General features: G+C 35.5%; 1 protein-coding gene across 2 annotated transcripts in view; it reads left to right on the top strand.

Moving 5' to 3' along the window:
• The window catches only part of FGF10 (fibroblast growth factor 10), an 88,934-nt gene extending 77,105 nt beyond the window's left edge, over positions 1-11,829 (top strand). For both annotated transcript variants that reach the window (XM_017881332.1, XM_017881333.1), the window contains 2 exons: positions 4,107-4,210; positions 9,014-11,829. In XM_017881332.1, the coding sequence (XP_017736821.1) occupies positions 4,107-4,210; positions 9,014-9,211 (302 nt within the window). In that variant the 3' untranslated portion in view covers positions 9,212-11,829. The remainder of the gene's footprint in view (positions 1-4,106; positions 4,211-9,013) is intronic.
• The last annotated feature ends 8,323 nt before the right edge of the window (positions 11,830-20,152 follow it).

The raw sequence follows: 20,152 nt of genomic DNA, 5'->3' as shown, positions 1-20,152 counted from the left end.
TCTCATTTTCAACAGTAATTTGATCATGGAACCTCAGCCAGTAGTATGACCTGCCTTTACCTTTTCCCCATAGTCCCCTTGTCATCATCTTAAGTCATCACTTACTGCAGTGTAACATGTTTTATTGTAGTTATCTGTGTATTTGTCTTTTATTCCCAATAGTACATAGACTTTTCAATTGAAAAACCATTACGTATTTTACTTTGTATTTTCATTTTCTAAAAGCGTACCCTTCTCCTCCTAGGTCTTCCTAAGTGACTAAACTAAATTGTCCAAAGACCCTTAAATAGATTCACAATGCTACCTGGGCTATTCATGTTTTAAGGGATATAAAAACGAATATAGTTACAACTTAATATAAATAATAGAATTTCACTACAAGAATATGCCTATAAATTTATAAAATATCTGATTTACATGAATGGGAAATATAATTCATGTGACCTTTCATTAATAATATAATTTTCAGGTGTTTCTTTGAGTAAAAAAAAACTTTTTTTTTAACTTTTAATGTTAAGATAATTGTAGTCATAAACTTATAAGAAACACAGGGAGATCCAGTATGCCCTCAACTCACTTTCCTCCTGGAGGCTCTTTTAACTGGTGTTTAGTTTTGCTTCAAAATATACACATATAGAACTATAAGCTACTGATCCAACAATCCTCAAACAAAATTCTGGAGTTCTTTTCCAAAAATAATAGGCAAACTTGATCATCCTCACCAAATAACAGAAAAAAACAGGAGTGATTCCTCATGAAAAATAAAGAAGTTCTCTAGGCTTCAGTCCTTCAGAACTCCCCTTTTACATTCACAGATGTTTATAAGAGGTGCAGTCATTGTCCAATACCCACAAGATGATCAAATTATAACTTACCTGACCATACGCTGTGTCCAAAAATTATTTTCAAAATTTGAAAGGATTTTAAATCACCTATGTCTTCCCTCTTTCTATTTTGAGACAATAACTAAATAATAATATAAAATAATAGCTAAATCTTTTTAAGCTTGCCTAAACTAGTGGCAGAGTAGAAAAAAAATGGTTGATTGAGTCTTTGAATATTGCGCTCCCATTTCAGGTAAAGCAGAAAGAAACCAAGGCGTATCTAAGCTAAATATAATCTAAAATACCACATGCAGTGCATCCTCAGAAATAATTGGTCAAAAATTCAGATATATATTATACTATTACTATAGCTCAGTCTGTTAGTATAGTTTAATCCCACAATGTTGCATGCACCTTCAAAAATATTGGTTTATTTTTTTATTAAAATCATTCTTCATTCCTCTTTGTTCTATTAATTTTCAGTTTCAAAAGTATACATAAGGTAATATCTTGCAGTTTACTGTCAGTACTTTCTTGTCTTTCAGCCAGACAATGTAAGCAACTGCTTAATCTTTTGCCCCCGAATTCTACCTCCTGCTCCGCTTTGTATTTTCTGCTTATGACATAAATAAAGTATATTAGATTTTGTTCTCTAAGATTCAGATGTTATCCTCTGTGGCATGCCATCATCCTTGGAAGGAACAGCACATTAAGTCATTAAAGAAAATTATCTTGATGAGTCATTTTGTCAGATGGTTTACAACAGGATTCCCTTGTAGGAATGGGAAAGAGGAGGAAGATGTGATGGAGAGGAAAAGTAGTCAGAGATGGCGAGCAATAGCATCTAAAAGTCAGAGGCTTAAGTGTTAACATCCATTATTCCTGACCTTTATCACCTTACCACCTGTGTGTGTGTGAGTTAAATAATCTAAGTATCTTCCTTTTTTTTTTTTTTTTATTTGTAATCGAGACTAACAATAATATCCTTAGAGGGCTATTGCGTGAATTAAAATATTTTTCAGAATATGCAAATAAATGTGTGTGTGTGTGTGTGTGTGTGTGTGTGTGTGTACGTGTGTGTATACCTTAGGGCAACTAACAGCATAAGGGAAATGGATGTAAAAAAACCACAAATAATGTCTCCTTTATCCTTCACAATCTTTTCTTGGTTTTGGCTTGCAAATAGAGTGAGATACACCTCTTTTGATGAAAAGGAGTGCTGTGTTAGGTCAGAGACTTCCTACAGATACATGAACAAAAGGGTCTCTAACATGTAGTTTTGGCAAAGTCTCTGGTTATGTCAACTTTGCAACAGGGGAAACTCAAGCATTTCTATTAGCCTCCATAAGGCTAACCTGTGAAGGAATAGGACAGAAGGTATTCATCTCTCCAGAATAAGTTAAGTCACTCCATCTCTATGGGTAGAGTGAATACATATAATCTGTAGACTACATTGGGGATGGTGTTTCTCATGATACATGACAAATGATAATATGCTCAACTTTCAGATTTTATGTATTAAGCCAATGGCAATTTGTATGTATTGCTCAGGATTTACAAAGCCCATTTAAGAATTTCCAAAATATAGAACTGTTGGAGAAAAACTTCCGTCCAATGGTAATTAAGAAGATACTAAGTGTCTGGACAGAGGGAGAGGGCAACAAAGAACAAAGGTGACTAAGATGGCCTACTTCCGGGTCCTTCATCACCAACTTTTCCCACGAGCGCGAAAGTGTAGCCGGCGCCCGAGAAGGTGCAGATCAACCGAGCATGTGCCAGGTGACGTCAATCCGAAGAGACTGAGATTTACCTGGCCGTGCCTACGGAAGGCCCCCAACACACCCGTGTCCCGCCTATTGCCCTCCCACTCCCAGAAAAGCTGCTCCCGACCTGGCGCGAACTTCCTGGGCCCTCCTGATATGCGGACCCAGGAACCTTCCTCCCAGAACCCTGGAGCAACTTCCTCGGCCTCCGCCGCAGGAGACCGGTGAACCTCGTCTCTTTCTATACATTGGCTACGTAATAAAGTTTCCTTTTTATCTTGCCTACTTGCCTTTTCCTCTGGCGCTGGCTCTGGTGGTCGCATAAAACAAATCACTAAGTTCCAGGAAAATTCTAATCATTTTATAGGTACTATCTCATTTAATATTCACAACAAAATTATGAGGGAGGTACTATTATGTTGCCCATTTTGCAAATAAAATTGAGTCATGGGGCACTTCAGTGACTTCTCCTGTGGTAATTCACTAATAAATGTAAAGCCAGGAGTTGAACCCAGATATTTTGGCTCGAGGGGCCACATGCTAATCACAATGCTAGTTCTCTACCCTGAACAAACTGCTGAGAATTTTGAAATACGTAGTTTTAGTTCCTTAGGTCTTAAACTAAAATAGGTGGGCACTTTGGGTAGATGATAAACTGCCTTCCCTATCGTGATCTATGAACTTTTCCGAGAAAATTATCTTTAGATGCAGCAATAGAAACTTGTGTATAAGGGGAAAAGGAGCTGTTGTCTACCTCTTACTACTTCCCTCGTTTTCCATTTTCCTAGAAAAAAAAACTTTAAAAGTCCATGTTTATGGATTTCCCCCCAACACAGAGCAGTGATTCTGCTATTTCAGAGACAGTGTAGATGTTGGGATTAGTCTCTCTGTATCTCAGAATGTCAACACATTTGCCAAAAATGAATCTATCAGTTAAATGTAGCCAAGAGATTTAGTTTATCTACATCCTACAAAGAAGAAATAGTTTACCACTGTTTTTACATATTGAGGTAATCTGACATATTATTGGCATGTGCTATAGATTTAATTTAATACCATAGTACAGATATGTGCTTTGATAAGTTATTTTGAAATCTAAACTAAGATGAGTGGAGTTGTTTCAATATTTATAGGGTTGAAAATGCAGAGTTAGCAAAGGAAGCATTTTAATTAAAACAATATTTTTCTATGTATGCTCAGGTAAAATGAAGGGGAATTCTTTTAAAGCCTTATTACTTTCTTCCATATATTTGCTGGAAAATACTTGCTGGGTTTTAAGACACATTGAACCCAAGGGATTTTTTTTTTTTTGCTTGTTTGTTTCCGATGTTTGAGCCCTTTTTTGTGTTTAGAACCAACCAGAAAAAAAAAAAAAAAAAAAAAAAAAAAAAAAAAAAAAAAAAAAAAAAAAAAAAAAAAAACCTCAATTAGTTTTCTTTTGATTTTTTCTTTTGATTTTACTTTTCTTCCAAATAGCTTTAGGATTATTTATTTAGCCTTTTCAAATTGTATGTTTTAGGCATCCTGGAGATAACATCAGTAGAAATCGGAGTTGTTGCCGTCAAAGCCATTAACAGCAACTATTACTTAGCCATGAACAAGAAGGGGAAACTCTATGGCTCAGTAAGTATTCTGCTTTTGTTTTCAAATCCACTTCAGTAAATCATTACCACAGTTTTGGAATGTTTCCTCCAGACACTGAATAGCTTTGTTATCCTTCTATTGCTAGTAAATAGAGCCACAGTGGGTCGGTCACCACTGTTTCAAGGGCTGGCAAAACAGGTCTTCCAATTCTCTAATCTCCTCTGTTGTTCACCCATTAGTCCACCACACAGGCTGCTGCTGGCATTTGTCTGTGAATGTTCTAAACTGCTAACCAAGTCAGGCTCTCACGGAAGCATCTGGTCAGATTGGCACGGGAATTGCAGACAACCTGGAAAAACACACTAAGAATAAAGATCTTGAACTGAGTAGAAACCCATGTATTATGTGTGTGTTATGGCTGAAGATAAAACAAGGGCTCAGATGTTTTGCATTTTGTTAAAATCTGAAATGGGGAAATGCATCAAGAAACACCATTTTGCTTGTTGTTCAATCAACTCTAGAATTTTATTTATCTAAACAATAACCGTTGATACAAATTATGCCTCAAAATCATATATATGTATATGGGAAATATTCTTTGCAATAGGGCCCTTGTGGAGCAGATATCCTTGCAGTGCTTTGGGCACATCCATGGCTGTATTCCATACCAGGTGTTGAGTATTTGGAATACCACTTCTGCAATCTTGGATCAAACTCATTTAAACCAATTTTTTAGAAATTTAAGATCTCACTTAAAATACCAAATAGTTGTTTTATAATTGCAATTGTAACAATAATTAAATTACCAGCAGTGAGACAATTTATCCTGTTCAGGTCCTTAGAAAAAAATGCATCAATCAATCATATCAACATCTACCACATGCCAGATACTGTTTGACATATCAAAGATGCATAAGAAAGAAGTATAGAAATGGGCCTTGACTTCAAATAATTTATAATATATTTAGGGGAAAATGTTAACAAATATGAAATAATTACAGCATGATTGGTTGTTACATGTATGAAAGGATCAAGTATAGTAAAGCAGCCCTATGATAAAGTTGGGAACTAAGTTTCAATCTCTTAGCTGTCATTCAAATGATGACAAGAGTATATTAGTTTGTGCATGTGGATCCATCTTATTGTGTCCCTACCATAGGTACATCAAGGGGATGCTAACTGAATTTCATTTTGTTTTCTCTGGATTCTACTGCAGGGGAGTATATTGAAGGCAGCTGTAAACTTGGAAAAATTTTAACTGAATTTTTTGGAGAACATGTAATATTACATATGGCCAGAAATAAAACCTGTGACACAAATCTCTTAAATAATTTTATAATTTTCTAAACAGATCCTGTGTCATTTTTACACTTTTATGTAATCAAAAGGGAATTTCACTTTAAATTTATAGATAAACTTACTTTGTTGATTAGCATAAGGCTGATGATAGTGACCATTTAGAACCAGCAGCTCTCAAACTTGAGTATGCATCAGAACCAGTGGAAGGGCTTATTAAAAGACAGAATAATGGCACCCGCAGCCATATTTTCTGATTCAATAAGTCTGTGGTGCAGTTCAAGAATTTCCATTCCTCACATGGTCCCAGGTGTTCCTGATGCTGCCATTGCAGTAACCACAATTTGAGAACTGCTGGTCTGGATATAGAGTAACCTTGCATTTTACAAATATCAGATTCACTTTTAACTCGGGAGTCAGGCATGCTTTAAGTTGGTACCTGGGACTAGGGTAAATGCTTTTTTTGTGTGGGGGTCAAAGGAATTTTAGTAAAATTTCTTCATTACCGTTGCTCCCCTAATGAACCCAGAGGAATACCAGACCATTATGAAAAGTGGTTCCACTTAGGGGTTCACATCATAATCACTTTTGAGGCATGTTTAATGTTTTCATTACTTAGTCTAGACCCAACGTCTTAAAGTCAGCTAACACTAATTTAGACTAAGGAAGAAAATGTAAATAATTTTAATGAATATAAAATATTTTAAATAATTTTAATTGATAAAATATACTTATTTAAAACATGACATCAAGGAGAAATGGATAACTTTCAAATAAACTCTGACATAAAAATATTTAATAATTTTCTTCACATTTCTCCTTTTTTCTTCCGCCCCAACACAGCTCATGGATTGTGCTTATGCTTCATCTTGAGCTCTAAGCTCTGTGAATTAATTCATTCAAATTCCTTATCTAAAGTAGAGTCCAGTGGCTTTCTATTATCTTCAGTGGCACTTATCTGAGATTTCTCTCATTAATGTGTTTGTTGTTCACTGTCTTCTCCCAGTAGATTGTGACCTTGGAGACAGCGAGGTCAGTCTTGTCCCCCACTATTTGTTCAGCACTTAGAACTGTACAGAGCACAGTTATACATTGCATAAACCTAACCTCTCCTGGAAGCCCAGTCAATTACACAACATGATTTACACTTCCAGCCTGTCTCAGAAAGAAACTCATTCTCTAACCATAATATTTTTTTTCTGTGACTTTACATTTCTACTAGGAATAATGAAAAATTATGGCTTGTTAAAATTAAACAAAAAATTTATTCAAGTTCAATGTTCTGCTCAGAGTGCAATAGGACTAACATCAAAATTTATGAATGCATATCTAATATAATTCTGTATATTAGTTGACAACTCTTGTAATTTCTACCTTCATTTTTTGTTTCATATAGTATCCATCGATTCTGTAAGCCCTCCTAAAAATCTAATTTGGGCAAAGATTCAGATTGACTGATTAAACCAGTTTTATATCTATTCTCTTGAATGATCTTCCTCTATTTCTTTTTGGAAACTATATACCTTTCTTATATTTTCATTATTCATTGTCTAAGCAATGTATCTATTGTATTGTGAGTTTTCTCCTGATTGATGGGATTCAGTAAATAAATTATAAAACGGAATTAAATAGAATAGGCCTTCATAGAGCATGATTTAAAGACCAAAGAAATTTTTCAGGTAGCTGCAAAAAATCCAAACTTCTTTTTAAGAAACTCCCCGAACCCTGCTTTTGAGACCTTGCCATAGCCTGAATTTTCTTTTTATGCATTACTGCTTATGATTTTCTTAGATCCTGTCAACAACATATTCGAGGCCCCTCCTCTAGAGATTTTGGTACCTTTGACCTATGGCCCAAATATTTAAAACATCTGAAATAAACAGGCTGATACATGTGCACTTCAATTTAAGAAACATTACTCTATAAATTAATTTTGGGGAGGAAAATTAATTAAGCATACATTCCCATTTTTCTCTGCATAGCTTCATCTGAAATATGAAATCACCTCAAATAATCTCAGTCCTTCATTAGCTTCTAAACGTACCCTATTTATTGAAATGAACATAATTATTCATATTTTAAAAATTAACTCTGCTTTGAAAAGTAGGTAGTTTTAGACAGACTGAGATAAAGAGAATAAAAGTAAATCCATACTAAAGATTTATATTTATTTGAAATATAGAACTATTTTGTTTTATCAAAATCCTTACCTTAAATAATTTACCTTTCCTTCTTACTTTCAGCCAGTTAAATCATCATTTGAATGTTATGTTTAAATATTACTTTATAGAAGAGAAGTATTTAGAACCAAAAAAATTTCAGGACAGATAACTTGAGCTGGTAACATGAACATAAAATATATCTGCTTCTTATGGTTCTGATGATGTTCAAAATTGTGATAAATCCTATAGACACATAGGTATATAAACATATACATTTTCAGGAATTTGGAATTTTGTAGAAATTTCAAAATGTCTCAAGGTGAGAGAAACTGCCAAGTAGAGTCTTCAACTGAACTATGCCTATGGGGCCCTTGTTCTGGATGAAGAAGTTAGAACCAGAGGGCAAGTGCTCCAATTCCTTAGCTTCTTAACTACTTTAGTTTGAGTATAAGAAAAGAGCTTACTGCTAAAGCCAGAGTCTTGAGATCATTGAGGTACCTCCTCTTAACTCCAGAGTAAGATCCTGGATTTGTGGAGTGAGTGAGAGCAAAGCCTTGTCCAGGTGTGTCTCCTTAAATCCAGCTGGCCTCCTGAACAAAACCAAAGCTCTATGGCTATAGGATGGAACTTCCCAGAGTCAAAGTCCTTAGGCTTATACAATATAGGCATTGCTATTCACCATGCTCAAAATTTCTTCAACACAGTAGTTCACAAAATGAGGAATTCCATGTCCTAGTTTTCAATCCCTGGAATTCATGAGCAAAATCTGTCAAAATTCCAAGCTATAGAATATTGCAAATAATTTCATTAAATTAAGAAATTTGATATTTGGAAGGAAGATATCCCCCTTTTTGGTTATGTAGAACTATTGTGGTTTTGCTATAAGATCTGATTTCTTATGAATGTATGTGTGTATTTATTGTGTATCTGTAGGTAAAGTTTGCAAACTTGACAAGCTCATATCTTTCCTTTAGTTCTATTTTTTCCCATTGGGCCCCTGGTTATTACTGTAAAAGAAGCGTTATAACACTATTGTTTATTACTGACTCATCACAAATATTGTTAGTGGGATGTCTACTTCTTGACAATTATTCTAGGCCCTTAAACCATGTAATATTCAAAGCGCATCAGCTTTTTAAAATGGCTTTCAACAAATGACTATGATGATCAATTAAAATGTATCATGTGCTTTCAAACAGAATGTGTTTTGTGGTTCTGAGATTTACTTTTCTATTGTTGACATTATGTATTAAGCACACACCTTAGGTACAGATGGCAACTACAAACAGAATCCTTGGACTGGAGTTCTCTGGACCCTTTGTATCAAATGAAATCAAGTACAATCACCATAGGAATAAAAGAGTCTGTTGTTTTTCCTTTGCAGAAAGAATTTAACAATGACTGTAAGCTGAAGGAGAGGATAGAAGAAAATGGATACAATACCTATGCATCCTTTAACTGGCAGCATAATGGGAGGCAAATGTACGTGGCATTGAATGGAAAAGGAGCTCCAAGGAGAGGACAGAAAACACGAAGGAAAAACACCTCTGCTCACTTTCTTCCAATGGTGGTACACTCATAGAGAAAGGCAATGTTTGTGGATGCAGTAGAACCATGGCTCTTTTGCCAAGAATAGCGGATATTCTTCATGAAGACAGTAGCTTGAAAGGCAAAGACACGTTGCAGATGTCTGCTTGCTTAAAAGAAAGCCAGACTTTGAAGGTTCTTGTATTCACTGCTGACATATGATGTTCTTTTAATTAGTTCTGTGTCATGTCTTATAATCAAGATATAGGCAGATCGAATGGGATAGAAGTTATTCCCAAGTGAAAAACATTGTGGCCAGGTTTTTGTTGTTGTTGTTGTTAGGTTTTTGTTTTGAAACCTCTGAGATAGAACTTAAAGGACATAGAACAATCTGTTGAATGAATGATCTTCGGGAAAGTTATTTATGGAATACGAACTCATATCAAAGACTTCATTGCTCATTCAAGCCTAATGAATCAATGAGCAGTAATACACACAAGCATTTACTGGAAAGCACTTGGGTCATATCATATGCACAACCAAAGGAGTTCTGGATGTGGTCTCATGGAAGAATTGAATAGAATTTAAAAATATAAACATGTTAGTGTGAAACTGTTCTAACAATACAAATAGTATGGTATGCTTGTGCATTCTGCCTTCATCCCTTTCTATTGCTTTCTAAGTTATTTATTTAATAGGATGTTAAATATCTTTTGGGGTTTTAAAGAGTGTCCTCAGCAGCTGTCTTTATCTTTTCTTTTTCTTCAGCACACCACATGCATGTTCACGACAAAGTGTTTTTAAAACTTGGCAAACACTTCAAAAATAGGAGTTGGGATTAGGGAAGCAGTATTAGTGCCCATGTGCTATCAGTTGACTTAATTTGTATTTCTGCAGTAATAACCATCAACAATAAATATGACAATGCTGTGCCGTGTCTTGAGTGACAGATGTCTGCTATCCTTTGAAACCATACATTACTCTCGAGGCTTCCTCTCTCAATAAATAGACCAGAAGGCCAAATTCCTCTCTTTCAATACATCAGTTTACCTCCAAGAATATACTATAAAAAGGAAAATTAATTGCTAAATACATTTAAGTAGCCTAGCCTCATTATTTACTCATGAATTTTTTGCCATATGTCATGGAGGTAAAGCGACTGTCCACATCTCTAAAAACCCTCTGTAAATTCTACATAATGCATCTTTCCCAAAGGAACTATCATAGCATTTGATATTAAGTGCAACTCTCCCAGGGACTTAAACTGAGCAAATCAAATGTATACTGGTATATGTGTAACCATATACAAAAACCTGTTCAAGCTGTATGACCTAGTATTTACAAAACTAAATAAAACTTGTTTTCTGTACATTTAAAGAGCTTTACAAGGCTCCATAATGTAACCATATCAAAATTCATTTTGTTAGAGCAGGTATAGAAAACAGTACATAAGAGTTTACCAATCATCATCACATTGTATTCCACTAAATAAATACATAAGCCTTATTTGCAGTGTCTGTGGTGATTTTAAAAATGTAGAAAAATACTATTTGTTCTAAATAGTTTTAATCAATACCTATAAAAGTATATTGATGCTGCAATTTTAGCTTCATATTTCTTGTTTTGAAAAAGTGTTTTATTGTTTGGACACAGTATTTTGGTACAAAAAAAGACTCACTAAATGTGTCTTACTAAACTTTAACCTCTTGAAAGGCTGGTGTTCTGTGATTCTCTTACAAACTTACATGTGCCAATACTTAACCAGCACTTCCATTTAATCTGTTATTTTTAAAAATTGCTTTATGAAGAAATTTTTTGCATAAAATAATCCTATAAAAGTCATATTTTCCCATTTTCAAAAAAATTGTATTTCAGAAGAAACACATTTGAGGCACTGTCTTTTGGCTTATAGCTTAAATTGCATTTCATCATACTTTGCTTCCAACTTGCTTTTTGGCAAACGAGATTATAAAAATGTTTAATTGTTGTGGTTGGAATCTGGATGTTAAAATTCAATTGGTAATTCAGTCTGTGAGCTATAATGTAATGTGTTCCTATCAAAACTAGGTATCTTTTTTCCTTTATTTTAAAATAATAATTGCACCTGACACATAAACATAGACCACTCACAACCAAAATTAAATGTTTGGTGAGACAAATACACATTGGATGGCCACAGTAACAGCAAATAGGGCACAAACTGGATTCTTATTTCATATAGCCATTTAGATTACCAAAGAGGCTATGTGTAAACAGTAATCATTATGGTACTCAAGACACTAAAACAGCTTCTAGCAAAATGTATTACAATTTGCAGACGCCAAAAATAGAAAACATCTCCCTGTCTCTCCCACACTCCCCTCACCGAAAGACAAAAATCCTGCCTGGTGCAGTAGCTTACACCTGTAATCCCAGCAGTTTGGGAGGCTGAGGTGGGAAGATAGCTTGAGTTCAAGAGTTCTAGACAGGCCTGAGAAACCTAGTGAGACATCCTTCTCTTAAACAAAGCAAAACAAAACAAATGTAGCCATGCGTGGTGGCATGTACCTGTGGCCCTAACTACTCAGGAGGCTGAAGCGGAAGGATCTCTTGGGTCCAGGAGTTTGAGGCTGCAGTGAGCTATAATCTTGCCACTGCACTCCAGCCTGGGTGAACAAGAGCCAGAAAGAAAGGAAAGAGAGAAAAGACAGAAAGACAGGAAGGAAGGAAGGAAGGAAGGAAGGAAGGAAGGAAGGAAGGAAGGAAGGAAGGAAGGAAGGAAGGTTGGTTGTTTGGTAAGGAGTAATGACATTCTTTTGCATTTAAAAGTGGCATATTTGCTTCAAATGGAAATAGAATTCTGGTCCCTTTTGCAACTACTGAAAAAAAAAATCAGTTTCAGCCCTGAAAGTTGTAGGTTTCAAAAAAAAAAAAATTGGAGATTTTGAGAGCTCTGCCTCTGTAGGAGTATGGCCCCAGGCCCACAAAGTTAAAGTGTATCAGCCACAAATATGTGTCCATTTGAGTTTTGCTTCTGAGAATACTCCTTATAAAGGTATAGAATCACTCCCTCCTCCTAACTCCCAAAAGGCCAAACAGTTATAGCATGTTACATTTTTAAAAAAACAATAAAAATGTTGGGAAAAGAAAATTAAAATATTGTCCTTGTTTGTTTTATTAGTCAGAAACTCTACCTGGTAATAAAGAGAGAAGCTCAAGTATGTGCATGGCAGGATGTGGTTAAATGCCCGATAGCCCCAAACAACAACAGAAAAGAAAAAAATTACTCAAACATTTGTAAGGTTTCTTTAATGTTTCACATGTGTGAGTTAGCTATCCTTACTTTAATAACAACCAAATGCTTTCAATCTTTCCTAAGTATTCAGGTCCACCTAATTTACAGAGTGGATAAAGAAAAATGAATTGGAAACGAGGATGGCTTGTGAAACTATGGAAGACTTTTGGAGGAAAGCCAGGTGGCTGCAGAATCTGATTTCAAGGGGATGAATGACAAATGAATTTGATTTGAAAATTAGAGAGAAAAAATACACAATAATGCAAGTTGCTTCCAGGGCCCAAGCAAATTTATGAACCCAGTTTACATAGATCAGCATTAATGCTGCACAGTTCTAGTAATTTGGATGCTGCCAATTCAAAGTTTATGATTATTCAGTGAAGTAAAATTTACCTTTTTCATATTAGTGAAGGGTTTAGCTGGTCCAAATTTTGTCTAAAGAAAGTTTATATATATAATATATATACACATATATATGTATGTGTATATCTTAAAATATTTAAGAAAAGATATCTAGTACATTAGAAGTAGGACATATACATGCAAACAGATACCATATTGATTAAGAGTTCTTGTTTATTTCATGAAGCAGGACTTTTCCAACTTAAACTGAAAAAAAATAAATAAAAAGGAAGAGGAATATCTTTGAAGGATGCTCAGGAGAAAAAGGAATTCTGAGTTCTATAGTACTTAGAAATGAAGCAACGAAGATCTGCTTCCTCTCAGACATTCATTTTCTCTTACCTTTTATTGGTTTTATTTGGTTAGGCTAGATTGCTTCGAGTCTACTTCTTTCCTACTACAAAACCAAAAACCCCAAACTCCTTTACTACAAGATCCAAAAAGGTAAACATCCTAGATGTAACCCTTATTGGCCAGGTTTGGATCACATACCAACCTCTAGACCAATCAGTAGAAGAGATTTGGGCATTGTGATGGACCAATCTTCAGTGACATGACCACAGAGAGGCAAGGTGAAGATTTTGGCAGCCCATACAACTGCAACTAGTGAAGAAGAGTACACCAAGGAGACAGCAGTGCTGCAGGTGCAAAAACCAAATGATTGTTTGCTACATCTTATTAAATGAGACTACGACGTAAACACAATTTCTATTCCTATATTTCCCACCAATTCCAATTATTCTTCACCTGTTTGTCCAAATCAGAAAGGTTTCAAGATCTTTCTCTTTCATATGTTCTTTACCATCGAAAGATTATATTTGCATTGTTTTGTTTTAAGCCAAGAGTAGGGTCCTGGATATAGCTAGGCTCACTGTGGTGTTGCAGACTTTATATTGGCATGAATGCAAGTTTTCACTGAATAAAAAGCTGGTCCTTCTACTTCAACCTGTATCACAACACGATGTTATAAATGTTTCTTTCAGTTTATCCCAAGAGTATGTGCTAGTATTTTCAAATATATCAAAATATAGAAAAATTCTGAAACCCTGATGTCATTCATTTTTTAAGTGTAAAATAAAAAAAGAAAAAAGAAAAAACCTGATTTGTCTTTTACTACATTCAACTACATGCAACATGTGACAAAAGAAAACTTTATCACCTAAACTTTCTCTATTTTTCTTTTTGCAGAATAGTAAAAAATACAACACAAAATGCCCTTGCATGTGAATAATCTATGGAAAACACCTTCATAAATACCATGTATTAATTAAGATGGAATAATCATGATCAAACTAATGAGGTCAAAGGAATTGGTCTTGTTCCTAAGTGGCTAATAATGAACATTTCCATGAGCCTGTTCCATGATAGCAACAAAGGACAATTTCATACACAGAGAAAAGTCATATGCCAAACATACATGCATGTGGCATGTATTATCTTATACATTTTTATTATCCACCACAAAAGAGTCCATGTTCATTGTTTAATACAGGCAATTGCATCTTCTAGAGATGAGCACAGCAAATGAAGAATCAAAATACCCCATGTTCCTCATTACAACCGTAAATTGAACATATGCCTTCATACAACTTAGGCAGTGACCCCAGCTATAGAATAACCAACTACAGTGAGGCCTTAGCCCTCCTAACGTTTGGTTTTAATTACCTTATACACATCTTAAATGCCTAAATCATCTTACAGTTTTCTAAATTAGTTATTATCTATGTGGTCAATTTAAGCTGCTGACAATGCAAATATTCCCAGCGAGGTCTTTCAAGGAGAAGTAAATTAAAACCAGTGTTTCATGAGGTATTACGATTTTAAAAGACTGCTTTTATGGTTACAAGAAGTATTAGGGTTGGGGTCACTAACTGAATCAACTCAGCATTAAAAAGATTTTAACATCAGGTATATAAACACTAAATGTCTTGATAGTCGTTTTTTTCAGTGACGTAATATGTTTAGATATCAATGGTGTTTAAGTCAATACCTATAAAATGTTACAAGAAAAATATATGTTTTAGGGGGTTTTCCCACTGAGGAAAACAAAAGAGAAACACTGAAATATGGTATGAATGTAAGTAAAGATACAAACAATATCTTATTTGCTTTCCTGGCAAATCAAATACTGCATTTTACAATTTATGTTTATTCTCATGTAGCAAAACATGAAACTAAATGCGATTTTCAAGTCAGTGTCAGCAATCATTTCTCCTCATCTTATAAAGTTCTGCATTTCATCCTCCAAGGTCTCTTAAGAAATGGTCATATCAGTATATTTCAACTGCAACAATTAGCTTATCTTTCTCTTTCTCCTCATTTTCAATGCCGGGTTATATTAAATAGCTATGTGATATGTATTCCCTTATTAGACTTACAAGAAAATTATAGACTTTATTTAGACCAATCATCTACTTCAGCTGCTTCAAGTGAGTAAAGACTCCATAGTAATGTTTGTAGAGATTGTTGGAGGTAATTAGTATTGAGAACCTGGAATTATTGTTACATTCTCCCCATTTTAAAACATTTCTCCTTCTTTCCACACATATAAGTATTCTCTCATGATAAAATTATCCCTAATCATTTAAATTAATTAAGCCTAGTATTGGAAAAAAACTAAACATAAGGGCTACTATGGGTTGAAGTCCTAATTCTCAGTACCTTCCAATGTGGCTTTATTTAGAAACAGGGTCAACGTAGATGCAATTAGTTAATACGAGGTCAGGCTAGAATTGGGTGGACCTCTAATCTGACTGATGTCTTTACGAAAAGGGGAAATTTAGACACTTGCTTGCACACAGGTAGAGCTGTCTTAGTCCATTCAAGCTGCTATAACAATATTATTATAAATAGAGTGGCTTTTATAAACAATAGAAATTTATTTCTTATAATTCTGGAAGTCTGAGACCAGGGTGCCAGCTCGGCTGAATTCTGGTAAGAATCTGCTTCCTGGTTCATAGATGACTCCCTTCTCACTGTATCCTCACATGACAGAAGGGAAGAGGAGGCCTCCAGGATCTCCTTTATAAAGGCACTAATCTAATTTAAGAGGGCTCTCGTCTCATCACCTAATCACCTCCCAAAGGTCCCCTCCACCTCTTACTACCATTGCATTGGGGATTCGGTTTCAACATAGAAATTTTGGGGAGATAAACATTCAGTCTGTAGCAAGAACACCAGGTGAACATGAAGGCAGAGATTAGGGGTGGTGAGTCTTCAAGCCCAGGAACATCAAAGCTTGCCAGTATACCACCAGAAATTGGGAGAGAGGTGTGGCACGGATTCTCCCTCAGGAAGAACCAATTCTGCCAACACCTTGATTTCAGACTTCTAGCCCTCAAAACTGTGAGATAATACATTTCTGTTGTTCAATCCATCCAGTCTGTGATACTTTGTTATGGAAATCCTGGGAAACTAATATAGGGCATGTAACTTAAGACCACAGAACTTATAGTTGGGAAGTGGTCTTACCCACCTGGAATCATAAGTCAGTACAAGAATTGTTTGCTCCAACCTTCATATTAACAAAAAATCCTTAACAAGCTCCTAAGGCATGCATGTGCAGTTTTGCTCAGTAAATCTTTACTTAATCAACCCATTTTTTTTTTTTTTTTGAATATCACCATGGGGATGCCATATGACTATGGTACACTTTCCCCTTAAAGTTTTTGTATGGTTGTCCAAATGGCCCTACACATAATAGGTTCGAATAACTACATTTGATCTATATCTCAATATGCAAATTAGGTGAGTTTGGTGTAGGCCAGAAAATTTAGTGTGGAATAGACATGCTATTGAGGGTTGTGATTTTTAAAAATTCTTGACCTTCTCTGTTTACTAGAGAAATAATAAAAAATGTAATCAGGCCATTACATACAATATAAATCTATTCATGGCAGCCTCTACTAACTTCTGATAATTTACAACAGTTTTTATGGAGTAACACCTCTCTTAATGATTTTTTACACAAAAATGTTTGAAATTACACGATCAAGGAGACATGACTATAAAGTGATTGAATTGGCCAACATTTCAAAATGTATATATTCAAATAATATTTCTCACTTCAGATTAGAACATTAGAAGACTATTTATATTACTAGTTTTCATCTTAGAAATCAGATGCTCTCTTAAGCAACTCTTACGCCCTGCCAATGCTTATGTTTGATCCCAGTGACTTTGCATCCTATCCATGGAAGTTTATACCCAGAGATAGGTACATGGTCCCACAACCATTTACAGCCCTAGCTTCTGTCTTTTTTAGTCTTCCTTTTCCTAATAGAATTGCAGAATTAACTTTTGAGTCCAAATGCATTACTAAATTGGTTCCTTCCTATGTTCCTACTGTGTGCAACTATAAGATAGGTAAATAATAAGGATTCCCTTCTCTGAACAATTTAGTAAACCCATCTGGAACAAACAATGAATAAAATAAAGGAATTTTTGTGTTATGTAGCCAAAAGTTACAGTCACATTTGCCAAACCTTCTCTCCTAATTATCTTATTTCTTTAAAATGTTTTTGAATCATTAATATCTACCCAAGTTTAAGCACCATAATTCTTTAATCACCACCTGATGTTTCACAGACTTTCTAATCTATCATTCCTCTTTGATAAACACAAAAATCCCAAGCTGTCCTTTAATGTTATAGGAAAGTAAAAGCAAATTTAAGATCTTGACTAAAAATGTAAACTACTGGGCCAAGAACCTTTGTTTTCAAATTATACTTGACCCATAAGAGAGTCTATATTAATGATTTTCTCTGTTAAAGACAGTTGAAGGCAAATATTTCACAACCTCTGTGCTATTGATATTTTACACTGGACTGCCCTGTACCTTGCAGCAGGGATACTTAGCAGCATCCCTAGCCTCTACTAACCAGATGCCAGTAATGCTCTACCAGTTGTGACAGCCAAAAATGTCATTAATTGGGGATAAATGAACATTTTTATAATATTGAGTTTTCTCCAACCACGTACTTAATTTTTCTTTTCCTCAATCCTTGTTATATGGCCTGCACATTTCTCATTAGGTTTATTGCTAAGTATTGTATAATCTTTTTCATTTTGATTTCTGTTTGGTTTTGATCTCTGTTCATTACATATTTAGACTAACTGTGAGTTTATCTAATTTTAAGTTCACATGAGAAGATGTATTGTCTAGTGGGTATTTGGGGGAAAATCCAACCTTCGCTGATAATTTGCTGGTGAAGCCAATCATATCTAAAATGTTGACAGTGCTTTGTATCTTATCCTCCTGTCTTCACCATGTGAAATTCCATCTCCATTGTGCTGTTAGTAGTTAAGCAAGGAGCTAACAGACCTTCAACAAAATAGACCTCTGCAAAGGAAATACAATTATGGTGGGATAACCCAATGCTAGGTGATTAGAGGAGCACTCAGCATTCAAAATACCATAAATGGACTTTAAGACACAACACAGCCCTATTACCAGAAAACTTGTTTAAAATTTGGGTGCTATGTCAAATGCAGCAAATTAGTTGAAATGTTTATCTCTATCCTTCTACTTTATTTATTTTATTTTATTTTATTTTATTTTATTTTATTTTATTTTATTTCTTTTTACTTTATTTTGGAGGCTGAGTCTTGTTCTGTCTCCAAGGCTGGAGTGCAGTGGCACAACTCGGCTCACTGCAACCTCCTCCTCCTAGGTTCAAGCAATTCTCCTGCCTCAGACTCCCGAGTAGCTGGGATTACTGGCATGTGCCACTGTGCATGTCTAATTTTTATATTTTTAGTAAAGACACGGTTTCACCATGTTGGCCAGGCTGGTCTCGAACTCCTGACCTTGTGATCTGTCTGCCTTGGACTCCCAAAGTGCTGGGATTACAGGCGTGAGCCACTGACCCTGGCCTATCCTTCTACTTTAATATCTTAATCTTATAAATGGGAAAATTGAAGTTCATTTTACTTCCCAGAGCTTACTGCTAGATAATGAAGCTGGTATCCTGACTAAAATCACTATTCTTTCCATTATATGTGTATATATTACTTTTCAAAAATTAAAACAAATCAGAATGATATTCTTTATAGCTCAATGTTCAATTTTTCAGAAATGCAATTATAAGGATAATGAAGGTGTTTCACATTAATGACACATCTCACATTGTGGATACTTTTTGGGAGGAACAGCATGTACTTTTGAATCAGAGAAACATAACTTTTAATCCCAACTCTGCCAAGTTGTAGAAGTAAACTTAGAAAAGTTACCTCATTCTTCTCAAGCCCCTCTCCTTTAACATCCGTATTCCTAAGCATTGGCCTGGTTCCACCTCCAGTGTTTTCCAGGGCCGTCCCCAGCATACACATCCCCATAACCGTCACCATCTGTCCCAGAAATCATGGAAACTGCCCAAATCTGGTATCCAAAGACCCTCTCCAACTTTTAGAAAGACCGTTTACCATGTGTATGTTTCCCTACTTTTGCACTGTGAATTATTGGCCTGTAGTCTTTTCAGAAAGTAGACAAGGCACACATCCTCAATCAAATATGTTCAAGAACACATGACTCAAGTCATGTTACTGAATTCTTTTCTTGGAAGCTCCTGTGCTGATTTAGGCTCTGTAGTAGATGCTGGGGATACACGCAGATTGAAGCCAGGTCCTGCCTTCCAGAGGACAAGAAGTCACAGGCCAATAACTAAGAGGTTAAATGTTAAGGAAAAGAATCAGAATTTGAAAAGTAGGTAATAGATATAGATCACCTGGGAGTTAAGACAGCAATGATCCCTATAGGTTTTTGTTTTTTTGTTGTTTGTTTTCTTAAGCCCTCTCCCACTGCCTTCCCACTCTTGCTTTCTTGATAGGTCAGGCGAGGGCTAAACAAGTTCTGCAGTGTCACTCCTTCACTCTGAAACCGTCTATAGCTTCCGTCTATCTACAGATTAGAACCTGAGTGCCTAGCATGGCCATACCTACACGATTGTTTTGAAGCTACTTTTCCTACTTGTATATACTGGTATACCTTCCTGCACTCTACGTGGTGCCAGCTTAAACTCTTCATCTTTCCCCAAGCACAGAGGTGTTCCTATGACATTGTTCATGTTACTTGAGCTACATAGTGGTCTCAATGGTCTGTTTACTCAAAATCCTACTTACCAGTTCAAGGTCAAGCAACCTTATTTAATCTGGGAGGTTGCTTCTGGGTTCCCAGGTGCAACTCTTCACCCTGTGGAATGAATATGATTAAAAGTATAAGTTCTAAAGCCAGAACGCTTAAATTCAGATCTTGGATTGGCACGTGCTTGCTACGTAGCCTTGGGCAAGTCAGTTAATATTCTCACGCCTCGGTTTCCATCT

This window comes from Rhinopithecus bieti, unplaced genomic scaffold (assembly GCF_001698545.2).
Source record: "Rhinopithecus bieti isolate Rb0 unplaced genomic scaffold, ASM169854v2 scaffold_12891, whole genome shotgun sequence".
Lineage (NCBI taxonomy): Eukaryota > Metazoa > Chordata > Mammalia > Primates > Cercopithecidae > Rhinopithecus > Rhinopithecus bieti.
Note: the sequence above shows the minus strand (reverse complement) of the source record. Positions and strands in the feature narration are given on the sequence as shown.